Source organism: Chiloscyllium punctatum, chromosome 32 (assembly GCF_047496795.1).
Source record: "Chiloscyllium punctatum isolate Juve2018m chromosome 32, sChiPun1.3, whole genome shotgun sequence".
In the NCBI taxonomy this organism is placed as follows: domain Eukaryota; kingdom Metazoa; phylum Chordata; class Chondrichthyes; order Orectolobiformes; family Hemiscylliidae; genus Chiloscyllium; species Chiloscyllium punctatum.
This window is the reverse complement of record NC_092770.1, coordinates 46,971,043-46,989,501: the sequence shown is the minus strand read 5'-3', so window position 1 is coordinate 46,989,501 and position 18,459 is coordinate 46,971,043. Positions and strand designations below refer to the sequence as shown.

General features: G+C 40.2%; 2 protein-coding genes across 2 annotated transcripts in view; one reads left to right on the top strand and one right to left on the bottom strand.

The window, feature by feature from the left end:
• Positions 1–18,459, top strand: part of wnt5b (wingless-type MMTV integration site family, member 5b) — a 136,762-nt gene that overhangs the window by 64,037 nt on the left and 54,266 nt on the right. The window lies entirely within an intron of this gene.
• On the bottom strand, positions 4,106–6,377 carry LOC140458140 (F-box/LRR-repeat protein 14). Its single transcript, XM_072552278.1, has one exon. The coding sequence runs from the start codon at positions 5,737–5,739 to the stop codon at positions 4,537–4,539; it is 1,203 nt and encodes a 400-aa protein (XP_072408379.1). The 5' UTR covers positions 5,740–6,377; the 3' UTR covers positions 4,106–4,536.

The following is an 18,459-nucleotide window of genomic DNA, read 5'->3' as shown; positions in this document are numbered from 1 at the left end:
ATGACCTTTATTCGATCATGTACATGCAAAGTGAAGCACATGACTATGGCAGTGCCTTACAAACTATTTTCCAGTGTGACCAATTTAATTCACCAGCACCTTCTCGGGGCAATTAGGGACGTACAAAAAATGGCTTGACTATCCAGTAATACTGAGCCCATGAATAAATATACATACTTTAAAAATCTATAACTTAATGTAAACCAGATGTCAGCAAAGCAAAACAGCTGTAAAAGGGCATAGCAATGTTTAGTATATCATTTGAGAATCACATATTATAAATCAACATAAAAATGTTGGATATAAATATGAAAATGTTTTTCTTAAGAAGTACTTTGTAGAAATGCTATTGTTTTATATACTCATGTTGGTTTAAGCTGATCTCTGTATATTTCCTGATGACAGAAGACTTGGCGAAACACCTCTGTCCCACAAATGCACTAAAATTCATCTTTCTCCCAACACCCTCCATATATTCTTCCTATTCCCCTCAACCCCCCACTCAGTCAATAGTTGCTCTTCAAAAACCATTTGCTGCTACTCACTGGAAGAGCTCCTCTCCCAGTTCCCTCCCTGCTACTTACTGAGGAGCTCCTCTTCCCAACTGTCTGTCCCTAATAACTCATGTCCTTCCCAAATCTTATCCCACCATCACCAACTCTCTCCTGTCCACCACACCACACTGTCCTTCTCCACTCTTTCAAAATCACTCAGCAACCTCGCCCTTCCAGTGGTCTAACAACATCACCAGGCCCACAGACCTCTTCCTGGCCAAGCTATCACGACTTAAAAGTTTTCCTGATTCAGTTCAAGTATGCCTACACTGTTTATCCCTCAGTACCAAACCCATGAAGACTGTACTCCCTTATTCCTCCTACACCCACTGAAACTTGGTCTCTGCTGCTCCCTGTCCCCAGTTACCAGCCCGAACCCTGCGGAAGGTCAGGTTCTGTTGCCTCTTCCAAATAGAGTCATGGAGATGTACAGCACTGAAACAGACTCTTCGGTCCAACTTGTCCATGCCGACCAGATATCCCAACCCAACCTACTCCCACCTGCCAGCACCCTGCCCATATCCTTCCAAACCATTTGCCATCAATTATGCAACAGAAGAGCATATGCTGTTAGTAAGACAGCAACCAGGACAATGCTGGTGCGAGGCTGAGTGGCAGTAGTTGGGATTTAGATCTAGGCATGAACTCCAATGGGCCACTTAGGCCTTGACTTTGGATGTCGACTGAAAGCATACAAGATTGGAGTTGAATGCATGCACCGACAACCATGGAGTGGCAGAGGGCAAAAATGATCATACTCGGAGTATGATACTCGGACAAAGTATCATACTTGGACAAAACCAAAATCTGCCAAAAATAGGCAGAATTTTTTCGTCCCTGATGTTATAAAATGGAAAGAAACAATTTTGAATATTTATGTATTTCTTTTAGAAAATAATTTAATCTTACCTAGATTGAACTTGTTGGATTTAACAATCAGGTTCTCTTTTATATAAAATGATTTTACAAAGAGAACACATCCTACTTTTAAGTAGCACTGGCCTTTAGTATTTGCCACCTTGTTGTACACAAGTCTTCTGTTTATCTCATTGCCTTTGAATCTACCTTTAGTTAATGACATTTGGGAACTGAAATCCTGTATTGAAGCTTGTGGGTATTATCCATTTCAACTTGCCCACAGCTGGTTCTGTGGTCATGTCAGCCTTTCGTACATAAGATAATTACTCTGTAATGGCTTTTGTTGTCTACACATTTGTGGTGTTAATTGACCTAAGTGTTTAAAATTATAGTAGAAGTTTCATTATGAACGGTCATGAATGAGCTTGTAGAATTATTAATCTGTATTGTTAATAGAGGGAACAGCATTTCATAATTAAGGCAAATGGTGGAATATCTCGAGCTTGTGTGGGGCACAAATTCCTAGCAGCTAGTTAAGGGATCAGTTATTGTAAAAAAAAATGTATTTCAACCATTTTTTATTTTGAAAAATTACTTATCACAATTACCTTCATCTTAGAAAGTGAACAGTAAAAATATGATTTTAATTAGATGCAGTGAATTTGAAATGTGTATTTCTAATAAAGATACCAGAAGTTGCAAATGAAACAGATCTGTTTTCCATCAGGCACAGTTTTATATCAACCAGTTGAAGATGAATTTGTATTTGAGATCCAAGTGCACAAACATCCTACTTAATAGCTTTGGATTATATAGATGATCTCTGCTGTTTGAATGTTATCATGTTAAGCAGGTTCAGATAGTCTTCTCATTGGAGGGGCAGGAAGGTAACAGAAGCTTAGTCATTTTCAATTTACAGAACTTGCCCTTGGAATATTGTGAAGTGTAGTTTCATTCATCTGTGCCCCCTCCCCCACATAAAATTTAAGAAGTGGGAGAAATTAATTTCTGAGATGGACTATATGCTATGATTGAAAAAGATATGAATGTTAAGAAAGAACACAATCTACAATTTTAATTTGATATTTGTTACCTTTAAGTGAACTTAGTCAAACTATAAAACTCATGATGGAAGATAACCTATCTTGTTGGAATAATTTCAGTCTTAATTGACTTGATATTGCATAATTTAAAAAAAATTTTATATTTTAAAGTAACCCCAACCTATGATGGCTATGGAAAGAGCAGTTAGAAGGCATGTCATCATCAAAACGTTATGTATAATGTGACAGTAAAGTATTAGGGTTGTACCAAATGGCAGTGCTGGCAGCTGGAGGTCATTTCTACCTTAAAAAAAAACCTACCGAAAAAAAATAGGAGTGCTTATTAAAAAGGTGGTTGAAAAATTACAGATTGGTCAAACCTGAACAAAGTATTTATTTTTAATAGCCATATTCTATCATGAAGCTGTTAAAGCTGACACTTGTCTGTTGAAAACATTAAAAATATGGTTAAATCAACTGTCTTATAAATTAAAAATTATGAAAGCCATTGTGGGATCGTTAAAATGCTCATTAAAACAACTTGGGGCAAAGAAAAATCATTCACATCTACAGTAACTCGCAGAACTATTACATATTCCCAACCCACTTTTTTTTTGAAAGAACTGCTGCTGTGAGTAAGTCTTGGAGCAGCCTTCTTCCCTTCCGCTTGAAAAGCCGATTAAACGCACTCAGAAATGGATAGGAATGCTTAAAGAAAAACCTCGGGGGCAGGACGAGGATCCTGAGGGAGCTGCACACTAAGCTATTTGGTATGCATGAGCGGGCAAGCAGAAAAGGAGAGCGCCGTAGCTTTTTAACTTTGCCCAACAATGCCGCGCCAGCACCAGGTTCGCTCAGACCATCAAACCCCTTTCATTTTTCAAAAAAAAAACACAAATGGGGAAAATAAAAGCGACGGGAATCGTCGGGAGGTTTGGGAATACGGTGCACAGTGTAAAGAACAAGGCCATCCGGGTGAAAAGGAAACCTGATCAGACACAAGAGAGGCTCCACAAAGCTACCCTCGACTGCATCTCGTCACTGACAACAAGGCGCCATTGGCCCACTTCCACCACCGTACTTTTCGAAATGATCACACACAATAGGGGCACTGACACTTTTTTTTTCCAAAACATACGTCATATTTTCCCGTCTTTATTATATAAATATCAGCTTTTTAACGTTTACTGTAAGAATATAAAACGTTTAAGTATCATTTACAAATTCACATACAGTACAATTCAAATATAGGTTGATCAGCAGGATTTTGTTTTCCTTCAGCAACTAACTGCCTGCCCGAGGCATCACGGCCCTGACAGGCATTCAATCCTCGGGAATCGATGATTCTTCACTTGACGTGGTCGCCCTATTTAAGGTAGAACAGGCTTTAATCATTTCTAAAAAGGTCAGGGAAAGTAAGTCCCCCACAAACTGTTGTAAATCTCGACCGAAAAGAAAAGCCTGTACAGCTGCCAGATCAAGGCGTCTACTTTCCAACTTCAGTTCTTTTTTTGTTTCCTTTGCATAAAACTATAGTTCGGTGGTTTTTGACTTGAGTGCAGCCAAGTCTACGAAAACCAGCGTCATGTGTGCTTCATAGATTATTTGTAAAAATGTTTCCAGCCAACTTTATTTTCATTGAAATATATCTTTGTTTTTTTTTGTCCACAAAAGGGTAACGCTGTAGACCAACCAGAGGCGGGGAGGGGAAAGGTTGCTATAAGGACAGATCTTACTGTGAAACATCTTAATTTCAGGGCACAAAAGAAAACGAGGTAGCCTTGAATGTGTCTATCAGCAATATGCATATTATCAACAAAACAAAAAGTGTGAACAAAATTCCAGAAACAGTGACCACCGTCAGAATTGCTTTTTGTTTTGCAATTGAAAACCATGTTGAAGGATGGGAATACTGCAACTTATTTGATAGCACAGTGTGGAAATAATTTGCCGTGTAAGTTACAACAAAACGAACATCACTTTTTAAAAGTCATAATTTTTGGAGGAATAAAAACAACAGTATACTCCTGTTTTGACAGCAATGGAGGCGAATCTTAAGTGTTTGTTTTAAACAAAATTTTTCACCTTACTTTTTCACTTTCAGTCATCTGCCAGAGTCCCAAGTTAAGAACTTTTAGGCAGGGAAGTTGCGTTATTCGTTCCAATCCCCTTTTGGTGATTTTTGTGCAGCCGTAAAGATCAATGCCAGTGAGTTGGGTCAAGTGGTCAGCTATGAGCTCCAGTCCTTTGTCTGTAATCCTTACACACTGGCCGATATTTAGGGTCCTCAATTCGTGCATCTGCCGGGCCATTTTGTTGATGCCGTCATCACTTATGTGGCAGGAGCAGAGGGAAAGCGACTTGAGCTGAAACAAGCCTTGAGCGATGTAAGCCAGGCTCTGGTCGCCTATCTTATCACAAAAGGAAACGTCCAAGCCGGTCAGTCTCAAGCTGCCCATGGCCAAATGCATGATGCCGGTATCGCTGATGTTGTCACAGGACCTCAGGTTGAGACTCCACAAACTGGTCATGTGTGATAGGTGCAACATACCCGCGTCTGAAATCCCACCGCAGAAACTCAGGTTGAGAACCTTAAGCTTGGTCAGGCCTTTGGAGATGTGTTTTAAGGAGAGATCCGAGAGTTTCTGGCAGTCCTGTAAAGTCAGATACTCGAGGTTTAAGCAGCCTTCCGCAGCGCTCCTGGTCATGCCAGCCAAATGGCCGATGCCGACATCCGAGACATGCCGGCAGCTCCTCAAATTTAGGCTCTTGAGTCTGTGCAAGCCCCAGGCAATGAGCAGAAGGCCGGTGTTGGTGATGTTGCTGCAGCCGCCCAGCTCCAGCACCTCCAGGTTCTTGAGGTACTGCGCGATTCGGCCCAGGCTACTGTCGGTGATCTGTTTGCAGAGGCTCAGGTTCAGCACGTTGAGGGACGGGATCTCCTGCACGAACGCGTGTCCCAGGCCGATGTCTGTCAAGTTGTAGCAGCCGCTGAGGTTGAGGCTCTCGATGTTGGGCATACCCTGGATCACGTAGCTGAGGCTACGGCGCAGGCTGAGGATCTGCACCCGCCTGATGCCCCTGGCCTGCAGGCTGGGGAACAGGGAAGGGTTGGCTCTCCTCAGATGCAACTTGGCTTCGACCCCCCTCCAGACGGATTTGTGGTAAGCAGCGTCCCTCCAGGCCGCGCACACTTGTGCCGCTCGCCCTTTGTCCCGCACGTCCAGATAACTGAAGATCATGGCTAAAATCTCCGGGAAGAGACAGGAGATGTGCGTCTCCATATTTTTTTGACCCGATCTTCCCACTGGCCTCTCTCCCTTTCTCTCTCTCTCTCTCTGTCTCAGTCTCTCCCTTTTTTTTGGGCCAATCGATCAATTCGCGATCCCCGGGACTGCGTCACGTGACCGTGCTGCTGCTGCTCGTTGCGCAGTCGGATTCAAACTGCAAAACCCGTCGGCGCATCAGAAAAGCAGCTTTAAAACTCCGGGCTCTCAGCCCAAAGGCACGGCTGCCGATGCATTCCCCACCCAGGCTTGCATTACTTTAAATCGCGGGGGGAGGAGGAGGAGGGGGGTGGATTAAAAAGTGGAGGCCGCGGAGTTGTTCTTTCTGAATGATTGCACCCACCCCTTCGTCGTCCTCCTCCATCGGAGCTCCTCGCTCTCACTCTCACGCCTGCAGCCCGAGGGCTTCCTGCGGCCTTTGTCTGATCTTTTCAAACCCACTTGGCAGGCGCGCAGCATTTTCCATCGCGGGGGTGTCCCCGGAAATTAAAAGCAGCAGGAGAACCGCGCTGCCAGAACCCAAACCTCCTGCTCGGCTCAGGAACGGCCTGACCCGCTGTCGTGACCCGCTCGCTTTCCTTTGACAGGGAAGCAGAAATGATCTGGGTGTTGGAGCAGCGCCGTCTGCGGTGCTCGGACTCCCCCCGCCGTTCCAGCCTGCAGTTGGTCTCGCCCAGATGGAACGGCAAGAATCGTTCCCTTGGTAACCAACTTCTTACAATTCACTTCACTTTCCATTAACCCTGCAGTACCCGGAGCTTAGGCAATGAAATAGTCTCTCACCTGGAAACCCCCCACGACAACCAAATGCGAACTTCTCATTCTCGTTTTGTTTAAATTAAAAAGTACCCTCCCCGCCTCATCCCGAGTTAGAAGACGATATGTTGCCGAATGCAGCAAAATCCTAATTTACTACATAGCTTTTAATTTAATTTTTTAAAAAACTATTCGTGCAATGTGGGCGTTGCATTTATTGTACACCTCTCTTTGCCTTGGTGGTGAGTTGCCTTCATGAATTTTTTTGGGGGGTAGGGACATGAACAGTGCAGAAGGAATGTGGGAAATACTTTACATAGGTGACTACATACGTTTATAACCTGAACCAATGCAGCTGCGTTGTGAAAAATAATGTTTCTTCACTCGAGAGGATTGTGATTCTTTGTGGAATTCTCTACCCAGTGATAAAACCTGTGATTCTATTCTATGCGCATAAACCTGGCCACATACTTCTCTGTTCTTCCTTAAAAGTCTCATTTTCGACGCAAATCTAAAGCATATGAATTGCAATTAATTATCTCTTGATGCAAGGTCTAAAACATAAACTCTTCTTCCCGCTATGCTGTCAGATTTGCCGAGTATTTCCAGAATTTTCTGTTTTAATTCCAGATTTCCAGCATTCACAGTATTTTGTTTTTGTACCTAATTACAGTTTCTTAAACCCAAGAATAAAACGAATACTGGATCAAATTTACAGCCGCAATATAAACAGGCTTATATTATCTGTGTTTAATGCAACGAGTGTTGACTCCCTCAGTGCTTAAACTACATAGTCGTTTTCCTTTGTCTTTGTCAATTGTGATTTAACTAAAACAGGTTTGCACTTCATATCAAATCATCAGTTTTCATAATATCTGAGTCTACATCTATATTACGCCTGGATACATTACCAAAGATCATATAATGCAATCATAAATAGTGTTTGAAGAGACGAGATTTTCACAACTCGAGGTAATATATAATGTGATGAATGTGTGAAACTAGCCGTTGTTATTGTCAACACTTGCTAACATCAAAGAGTTAACTTTCAAAAAGGCTTGGAGACAGCGAGAGGCCTTTAAAGAGCCGGGCGGGGGAGGAAACTGCAGCCAGTGTGGGATTGTCTATCAGAGTGCGTGTGCGACACCTTCAGACTGGCCCCGGCGCCGGAATGAAAAGGGCCAGCGACAATTGGTGCTGTCAGTGTGTAAATACAAACAGAAATTACACAACCAGGTTTTGAAGGTGAATAACGTCTGAACCCAAATAATTGCGGTACATTCTGTACATCAGGGTGGAGGGGGCCGCGGTCCATGCGTGCAATGAGCAACTGTTCACCCAACATCAATAGAAAGGCAACAAAAAAAATCTAGATAATAAGATTTTGGAATTACAGGTTTTTTAAAAAAATGGCAGTGAGGCAAAACACAAGTTTCTCACTACATTGCTCCTAAATAGTATATACATTTAGTTAATTTGTAGGAGAACAGAGAGAGTGGGAGTTTCCATAATCATGTGCTGAATGCAAATGAATTTTTTAAAAAAGCATGTTCATTAATGATTCAGGTGCTTTATTCAAGCTTTATGTTTTAATTTTACTTTAGAGTAATGGATACAAACTCTCTTCCCTCTTGTCTACTGCAGTAGAAGAAAAGACATGTCAGTCCCCATTATATTCATGGCTGTAAGAATAAATTGTATCAATTCATAGCTTTTGTCTTTTTCAAAAGTTGTTATTCTTAGTAAACTTGAATGGGATGAAACAATATATTGCTTCCTTTGGGCTATCCTGGCCAAGCAGCATCCCCAACTACAAGTGTTGGCTAACTCATATTAAATATTGCTGGTCATTTTGCATTTGACAATTTCATACAGGAATCTTATCAAGAATTTATTTGAAAACAATAATTCACTAATGTCCATACATCTTCTTTATTAAAACAGGGTCCTATTACACTTCTGTACTATTTAATCGTAGAGTCATTTTCAGCAGACCAACTTAAAGTTTGCTTTACTTTGAAATGAAGCACTTTTTGGCAGTGTCTCGTCAAGTTAAATGAAATGAAGACTCTTAATCTAGGTGAGTTGTTGAGAGCTTTCTTAGCTACATAAGCAATAGAGAAAGAGTTGGCCATGCAGCCCGTGGAGTCTGCTGTGCCATTCAATATTGTGAAGGTTGGTCGTCTGCCTCAGCTCCATTTCCTGCCCAATCTTCATATCTCTTGATTATCCTGTCAGACCAAGCATCTAGCTATCTCAGCTTCACATATATTTAACAGCTGAGCATTCATAATCCTCTGGATTGTTAATTCCTCAACGATTTAAAGAAGTCACAAATTTCTCCTCAGCCCATTCCTAAATGATCAACCCCTTCACCTGAGACTGAGCATTGTGTTCTAGCATCCGCAACTAGTAAAACAATCTCTCATTGTGGATGTTGTCAAGCTTCTTCAGCCTCTTATATGTTTCAAGGAGACAACCTCCCATTCTTCTAAACTCAAGACAGTATAGGCCCAATTTGTTCAGTCTGTCATTATTGGACAATCAACTCAACCCAGGAGCCAAATGTATGATCTTTGGTTGTACTCTCTCCACTGGAAGATTCTATTTCCTTGAATAAAATGGTAAAGTAAAGGAAGCATTTGATTTTTCAAAGCATTCAGTATATTGCAAGAGATAAAATAAGTTGATTTCTTGCTCAGATGAAGACATGAAAAGGAGTCTATAATGTAACCAAACACAGAATTTCTGTTCTTTCCAGCAAAATAAGACATCTATTAGAAAGTGCTTTTGCTTGAGTAAAACTGAGTGACTAGAGATTCCCTAGTTACATGCTTGTAAGAAGAAAAACCTTGCCTTTCCAACCAGTGAAGTATTTTTTTGAGTGAGGTCACTGCTGCACTGTAGGAGAGATGGCAGCTAAATTGCACCAGCAAACTCTCACAAACAACAATGGAATAACAAACAGATAATTTGAATTTATTTTTATGATGTTGAGGAATAAATATTAGCCAGTACACCAGGGATAGCTCCCTTGTTTATCTTTGAATAGTGCCATTATAGGGGTCATTTATGTCCACCTGAGTTGGCAAATGAGGTTTTGGTTTAAAATCTCATCTGAAAGACAGCTTCTCTGTACTTCTTGAGGACTGCACTGGAGTGTCAGCCAAGATTTCTGTACTGAAGCCATGTAGTGGGACTTGAACCTTGTTGCTTAAAGGAAAGAGTGCTGCCAGCTGAACCATGGCTGACAGTGATACTGATTGTCAACTGTAAAATGTTTGGATTCAGGATAATGTTAACCTTTCTGGCAGAAAGGCATTGTACTTTGGTGAGAGTGCGATAGTTGCTTTAGATACCCCAATCCATACTCGTGCTTAAAGTAACATGAGGACACAATACTTTCAGTAAAACCACTTTTATAGATTTCAACAAAATATCTCAAATCCACGTCAGGCCATAAAACTACACTTCAATTTCACATGTCTGTATTGGTACTCAATTCATTTTGTTGACCCCATGGTTGGAGAAAAGAGAAATCCACCAGTCTTTCTGTTTTTAATTGATATCTAATGACCCTTGCAAGCAAGTGTACTTATGTGGGCCCCAGGAGAACAGCCCAGTAACATTCACTCTTCAAGCTCATTGGTTACTTGAAAAAAATGTACATTCAACTGAATTCCTGTATTGAGTAGAGGTTAAGGAGAAAAATTGAAAGAAGAATTGATGTGAAATAATGCAGATCCCAAAAGCAATTAGTTAACTTTTGCAGTATGTTTTTTTTAGGATATAGTAAATAGGTAAATATTGGCATCATAACAGTAAATGCAGTTCATTGACTGTAAGCAGTTTGAGATGCCATGACAGGTACTTTTTAAAATGCAAGACTTCATAAAATCTATCAATCCATAACTAGCCATTTCAATCATAGTTTATATATTTACAATTACAAAGTTACTAGGGATTTTATGATTCTATAATGTGCTCATGAAACTACACTTACCAACTTGATAGTGTACCATGACAAAAATTATAGGTTCCTTGTGATGTCTGCTAATTTACCACTGAATCCATGAAAACATATCCAGGCATTCTGAATGTGAGATGCCTCAGATTCTCTGTTGTATGTTTCTCACTTTTTTGGTGTTGGATATTGAGAGTTTGGGTGTTTATATTGCTACCACAATTTCATTGTAGGCAAAGTCAAATTAAAGTCCACGGATCAGTTTAAATTTTGAAAAAAAAATGCAACTTGCTTCTTTTCTTCGAAAATGATGTCTTCTTTGGTCTCTTTGTACTATTCACAAATTAAAAGAAAAATGTGAACTGTTTCAAAAATGTTTCAAAATAACTCCCCACAGATACAGACTAAAAGTTTGAAATTTGTTTATGAATTGGTGTTATTTCTCCTCCTCCTGTAGCATACTCCTTAATCTTTTCTAATAGTATCCTGTGTGGTCCCATGTTGAAGACTTCCTACAATTTCATATGTATCACATTCACTCAATTTCATCTCATGCACCATAGCCATCACTTCCTTGTCAAACTCTTATTAAATTTGTCAAGTTGTTTTTTCATCCCTTTCTGTTTCTTATCTAAATATTGCTTAATGATAATGACATCTGAAAGTACAAGAATACTTTGCACATGCTCATTGATGACACCCAGCATTTTTCACTGTTATTTTCCTTGACTCCATTCCTGACTCTAAACTTCCAATTTACTTATCTGACATCCAGTATGAAATGAACAGAAACTTCTTATGATAAAATATTGGAAAATAAAGCTAAGCCATTTGGTTCAGTCTTGACTAGAAATTTTGTTCCCTACAGACTCTATTTCCCTTGCAACTGTTTGAAGTATAATCAGACTGTTTATAACGTTGGTGTTATGTTTGACTCCAACACGAGCTTTTGAACACAAAACCAGACAATCACTAAGACCACCTATTTCCATCTGTGAAAGTTCACTATATCAGCTCATCTACTGCTGAAACACAAAGGCCTGTCTTTGCTACTTCTAGACTTCCTATTCTCACACGTTGCTAACTGCCATCATTTTTCCTACCATCTGTAAACTTGCTAAACTCTTTTCTCTGTCCTGTCAAAGTCTCCTTCAGCCATTACCTTTGTGCTCGCTGGCATGCATCAGTTCCAGTTTAGGCAATGCTTGGATATTAAGGAAAGGGTCTTAAAAAAACATAAATAAAGTGAGTGCTGCATCCAATTCCCTGCACCTTCAGTGCAATGATAGCATACAAGTAGGAAGTGAAAGCATATTAATATAAAGCATGTATGTAGATATTTACGATTTGATCATTTTAGCCATCTATTTATCTTGATTATTGGTATGGATTTGTTTTACTTTCAACCTGCTTCCTTACTCACAGCTATGGACTGTGCAGAGATGCAGCTCCATGACTAAACCCAGACATGATTTTTAGCAGGCTATTGACAATAAATGGGAGGCACCACAACTGAGTGTGATCTTTTCTTTTCCTTTGTATTTGCTTTTCAGGTTGTGGAAGGTGTCAGCCTCTGGACAGTAATAAAGAGTGTGAACTTTGGCTCATTTTGCCACTCCTTAGCCTCAGACCAATTATAATATTGCATTACTGCATTCGTGATCAACTAACACTTTAAAAATAAAACATTGAACACAAAATCTTTTTGGTCTGTATTTTTTATCACCAAACCATATAATGTATGTATCTTTTAGTGAAATGACTTTAGAAATATTATGATCTCGTAGTTTTAGAAGTTTTTGTATTTCTTTCTCCAGGACACAAACTATTATCAGAAATTTAATCAACAACAATCACCATTTGTATTTATTTAAAGCCTTTAATGTGGGAAAAGGAATCACTTCAAATGATGTAGTTGAAAGCAGAGGCTAATGTCAAAATAGAACAGTCATGAGGAGTGATCCAACAATAGTTGGGTTTTAAGGGAGGGTGGGGAGGTCACAAAACACTGTTTTATAGATGAGATTTTGTAGCCTTGGGTTTTGAAAGTGGCAGTTTGTCTAAAGGTGAGGCAAAGACGGGGGGGGGGGGGGGGGGGGGGTGTACAGAATGGTGTCAGTAGAATAGAGATTAATTGTTGTGGTTCTGTTCACCGAGCTGGGAATTTGTCTTGCAAACGTTTCGTCCCCTGTCTAAGTAACATCGTCAGTGCTTGGGAGCCTCCTGTGAAGCGCTTCTGTGCTGTTTCTTCCGGCATTTATAGTGGCCTGTCTCTGCCGCTTCCGGTTGTCAGTTCGAGCTGTCCGCTGTAGTGGCCGGTATATTGGGTCCAGGTCGATGTGTTTGTTGATAGAGTCTGTGGATGAGTGCCATGCCTCTAGGAATTCCCTGGCTGTTCTCTGTTTGGCTTGCCCTATAATGGTAACACTACCATTATAGGGCAAGCCAAACAGAGAACAGCCAGGGAATGCCTAGAGGCATGGCACTCATCCACAGACTCTATCAACAAACACATCGACCTGGACCCAATATACCGGCCACGACAGCGGACAGCTCGAACTGACAACCGGAAGCGGCAGAGACAGGCCACTATAAATGCCGGAAGAAACAGCACAGAAGCGCTTCACAGGAGGCTCCCAAGCACTGACGATGTTACCTAGACAGGGGACGAAACGTTTGCAAGACAATTTCCCAGCTTGGCGAACAGAACCACAACAACGAGCACCCGAGCTACAAATCTTCTCCCAAACTTTGAATAGAGATTAATGTTAGGGAGGAGGGGCATTTTTAGTGCCAGAGATTAAAGAGAATGGAAAGACAAGTCCACAAAGGAATTTGGTGATGCTTAGAATGTCAGCATGGCCATGCATAGTTTTTATGGTGCATGGAGGTATAAGGAGGGCAGTGAAAGCAATAAGAACACATTCTTTAGATGAAGATTAAAATCACTAAGCGTTGTCTAGACTAGAGGTTCAGGTTTGAAATAAAGGAGGATATGTTAGAAAGAAATTTATGGTAGAGTTGGAGCTTAAAGTGAGAGAGATGCAACAGAGTTCGTTACTTGAAGGAAGACAGATGATGGAAGAGTGGTGTCAGCTCAAAGGTGATGATGAGGGTCCACTTACCACTGCCCCACTTTAGGCAGGGGAGTTGGTGGAAAATAGAACATGGGTTAGAGACCTCAATAATGGTAAAGTGTTGCCACCCACAATCTAAGCATCAACACCATCATGCTGAGTTGGAGAGCCTCCAAAAATGGATGCAGGAATTGCAATACATGATTACTCTGCACTTGTTGTTTGCAATGCTGACAGCACACCAACGTTTTACTGCCTGATTATTTTCTTGTGTCTGTAGCCAAACAGTGCTAATCATACTGTTCATTGCCAGATTCATCAGCAGGAGCCAATTTCCTGGGTGGCTAGCACCAATTAAAACTGCCTCGCACTTTGTCAAGCAAGTATCTTTAAAGGTGAGGGAAAATGATTGAGGCTGGAGCAGATACAAGGAGTTATCATTTAAAATAATTTGATTTGGATTGCCAACCAAAAGCTGGCCCACCTTCCCCACCATGTGAAAGGCAAGAAAAACATCACATTTAATTGTTGTTTGAATGGTGCTGGTACTGAACAGTGTGCCTTTTCATTTATCATCTCTCAAGAAAACAATTCTGCCATAAGACTAGATTGGCCATCTGGCATTGAAAAACACTGTCTTCTTGGATAATGTGGGATTTGGGGTACAAGGTAGCAGTAATCATTCAGCAATTATAATCCCCTGTAGATGTGCAACACCACTTGTAAGAATAAAGACTTGATGTCAAAGATCCTCATCCCTCTTTGTTGGAGTCCTCCATGCCGGATTATATAAGCAAGTATGTGAAACAAGGGCTAGATGGCTTTCAAGGATGGTGACTGATAGTAAGGCCTTCCCTCCAGTGGCCAACCACCAATTTACGCAACACCTTGACTGAGGCCAAATGTAGATACAATGCTGCCCATTCTTTGATGAAGACCATTGCGGAGCAACTGATCAATCTGCTAAAGATGAGATTCAGACGCTTTGGTTAGTCTTGGAGAGGTCTTGCAGTATGGTTCAGACAGCGTGTGCTGCATAATACTCACATTCTGTGCTCTACATAGATAGAGGAGGCAAAGAGGGGATGTGATGGAAGCTTAAGATCTGGGAGAGCAGCAGCAGCAGCAGTCATCTGGGGAGGAAGTTGTAGACATTGTGCAATTGGAACATCATCTGAAGGAGTGCCACAACATTGGGCACAACAAGACAAGCAGGACTTAATTGACACCTGCTTCTAACAGACATATGCTGGGTGCAGTGATCACTCATTGATGATAAATTTGTTGGTACCTGAAATTTCAAGCTGTCCATGTCAGTTGCAAAAAGAAATGCAAATATTGTTAGGTTTTTCCTTTGCTTTTGCTGAATAGAAGTGAATATTTTCAATCATTTGACACCTTTCCAGTTCATGATGGTCCCACATTGAACAATGAGAAGATATAGGCTACACTGGGTTTTGGGGAAAGGAAACCTCTGTCCCCTCCCACCTTATACAATTGGCTACATAGAACAGCCCATCTTCCCGAACTACACCGGCACCACTCCACACCTCTTCTTCCACTACATTGATGACTGCATCGGCGCCACTTTGTGCTCCCACAAGGAGGTCGAACAGTTCATCAACTTCAGCAACATATTCCAACCGACATTAGATTCACCTGGACCATTTCTGACACCTCCCTCCCCTTCCTCGACCTGGCCTCATTCCTGATGAAGGGCTCCGGCCCAAAACATCGATTCTTCTGCTCCTTGGATGCTGCCTGACCTGCTATGCTTTTCCAGCAACACATTCTCAACCAACATTTCCACACAATTGACTGGTGAGCATCTTCAATCCATCCCAAATGATACTTTAGAACCAGCAGCTGGTATGTGGTAATTCAGCCTCTGTGTTTCTTCCCCAAACTACACTCTAGAAATAACTGCCCTTAATAGATATGTAAAAATCTACTCAAGGTAAGCTTTTGGACAAATACCATGCATGAGTTGCTTGAGTAACAATGCAATATTCTATTCAAGAGGCAATGTAACTTTTAAGACACTTTTGTGCAACAGGTAATTCTCTTGCCTAGAGTGGCATCAGGTCTTTTCAATCGATGCAATTTTGAGGCCTGATTGAATTCAGCAAGTTTAGCGGTTGAGATAAGATATCTTGGCTTAATCAATGTAAGGTCCCCAAACCGGTCTTAAGGCCCGAGCAAGTATAATGCCACTTCTTGTTTGTGTAGGAGATTGATGCAGAGAGATTGATTCACTGGGTCAAATTTCTGTAGCTTTTTGAGGGTTTGGGAGAGTTTATGATATTGAGGAACTTTCCTACACACCACTTCCACTTTCCATACAGAAATTACTGGAATTTATATTGAATCCATAATTTCTGCTCATCCTTACAAAATCTACATAGCAATGCATGCACCAACATGACATTGTAATCCACTGTGACATGTTGTAGAGTGATAGAGTTCATACAGCACAGAAATAGACCCTTTGGCCCAACCAGTCCATGCCGACCACAATCCTAAACTAACCTAGTCCCACTTAACTGTGTTTGGCCCATATCCCTCCAAACATTTCTTATGCATGTACTTACCTAAGTATTTTTAAATGTATTAAATATTCACACATCCAATTGTTGCAATGACCTCAGTTTTCCTTGAGGAAAGCTTCTTTGAGGTTGAGTGTTATAATATAAAAGATTACACCCAAATTATTCTTCCATGGCAGACCAGGTAATCTGAAATTTGAGGACATTGTTCATCATATTAAAGGGAGTAGGATCTGGAGGGGAAGCCATCATAAGCAGGCCATCACTTGGCTCAAGCTAATCTGACTAATGAGTATCCAGATGGAGAATATGGTCCTAACTGGATAAATACTGAGAAGGCAGTCATATAAGGCATTACTCCTGTGTCTGTGATTTCTGTGCTTAGTTAAATGAGATCTATCTCTCTGGGAGAAGATGTCTGGAATGAGCACTAGAAAGACTATGTGTGTATTTCTCAGATTGGTTTGTCTGCTTTTGAGTTCCAACATGTAGTGGGTTCCAACATACATTAGCAATTAACTGACACGTTCTTTTGTAATGACAGAAGTTGTAAGGTTCCAGTCTCATCAATATTATTTGGAACTGCAACACCTTTGGAAAAGCTGGAGAGGAAAATTAGCTTTCTCCTGAGGTGATATAGGCTGTGTCTCTCCTGGGGCATAAATAGAGGAGACGTACTTGAGATCTGCTGAATTATTACAATTTATGGAGAGATACAAGATATTTTCCGAACAGCTATGTAAGTTAACAATACCGATATTAAATCTTCCAAAAGATTATGATGTGAGTAAAGATAAGTTACTCACACTGATTTGGTGAGATAAAAAAAACAAGAGCCCAAATTTAACTAAATATAAAACATTGAAAGAAGAGGCTACAGTAAACCTTTTTATATACCAGATATTTACAAAGTGGAATTTTGTGCCACAAACCATTGTTAAAGCATAGCCCAGATTATGTTTGAGGAGAATTAGATGGTTGAAGAAGGTGAAATTCGGCATTACATGAGAGGAAGCAGGAATGGAATTAAATTAGCTGATTTGTGAAGGAAAACAATGCTATACATAGGAAAAATAACCTGTTTCTTCTAAGTAACAGTGTATGATTCTATAATGTATTTCACTTCTAATTTTTTTCTAAGATTGTTAAGGCTAACGGCATTCACCATTATTTATGTGAATGTGGTTTAGCAACACCAGGCTGGGACAGATGCACAAATAGCTAAACCTACTGCTGCAGTTGTATCTATCATCTTTTACATTTATGAAAATAGCATCTTGCTTTCTGACTTGTCACTTAATTACATTGAATGATATTAAGTTATGATATGTCTATGTGGCAGATAGAAACTAATCTCAGCATAGAAAGTTAAATCTTGTCTCTTCCTGGATAAGTGTTGCTTTAACAATATGATAAATGTTAATTATTCTCAAACCACCATTCTGACATTGACAATTAAATATGACAAGTGTGGTGTCTCACCATTTGAGGTTTTAATTGTGGTTGTAAATTTTAAAAACTTTGAAATGTTCTGCTTCTCTTTTTCTTTCAATTCAATCTTTTTTTGTTTTTCTTTCTCTACTGATCTAACATTGAATTTATCCACTTTATCTTAGGTTTCTTTCTAAGTTCCTGTATTGTTAATTTCATAATCCTTCAAAAAGGTTGTTATAGGAGACCATTCTTAGCCAGCTGACTCAGGTCTGATAAATTGTTTTCATTGATTCATTGATTCATACGCAGTTCCAGTAAAATTTGTCTCCTGCTGTTGGTTTACATACATTATCTGCTGCTCTGCTGTATTGCTAATCTTTCAAGGTTAATACCTGTTTCCATTAACGATCAAACCCCTTGCACGTGGTTGCTCTACTTAATTTCCACTCTCTAGATTTGGAAATTTCCTCAGAGATGGGTAGTGTTGATAACTTGACAAGTCCATTGCAATGAGGATTTGGGACTAAAATCAACCCACTCTTCCATGAACCATCAGATCTGTAGCACTTATTGTCCTCTTAAATAATACCCAAAACAAATATTGTCCCTTTTATTGACATTGGATATTGAGCAACATTAGAATTATTCTAATTTTTTTTCCCAAAACAGTCAGCTGATGTTTAAATGAAGAGTACAGGAAACACTTTTGATGAGTTTGAAAGTTATTTGAGCCCATGATTGTGTATTTATTCATATATAACTCTGTATTAATAAATATTCACCACTAAAAATAAAGAATTATGATGAACTCATTTTATATATCATGTTACAGTAAAGTGTGGGTTTGAAAGATGGGACTGAGCCCTGAGGGGAATCACAACTCACAAAGACACCCCACTGAGAGGCTCGTACATCATGTGACCCCTTCATGGGTGAAGTG

Bases quoted from the DNA above. Each gene is read 5' to 3' on its own strand.
- LOC140458140 (XM_072552278.1), bottom strand. From the start codon at position 5,739: ATGGAGACGCACATCTCCTGTCTCTTCCCGGAGATTTTAGCCATGATC.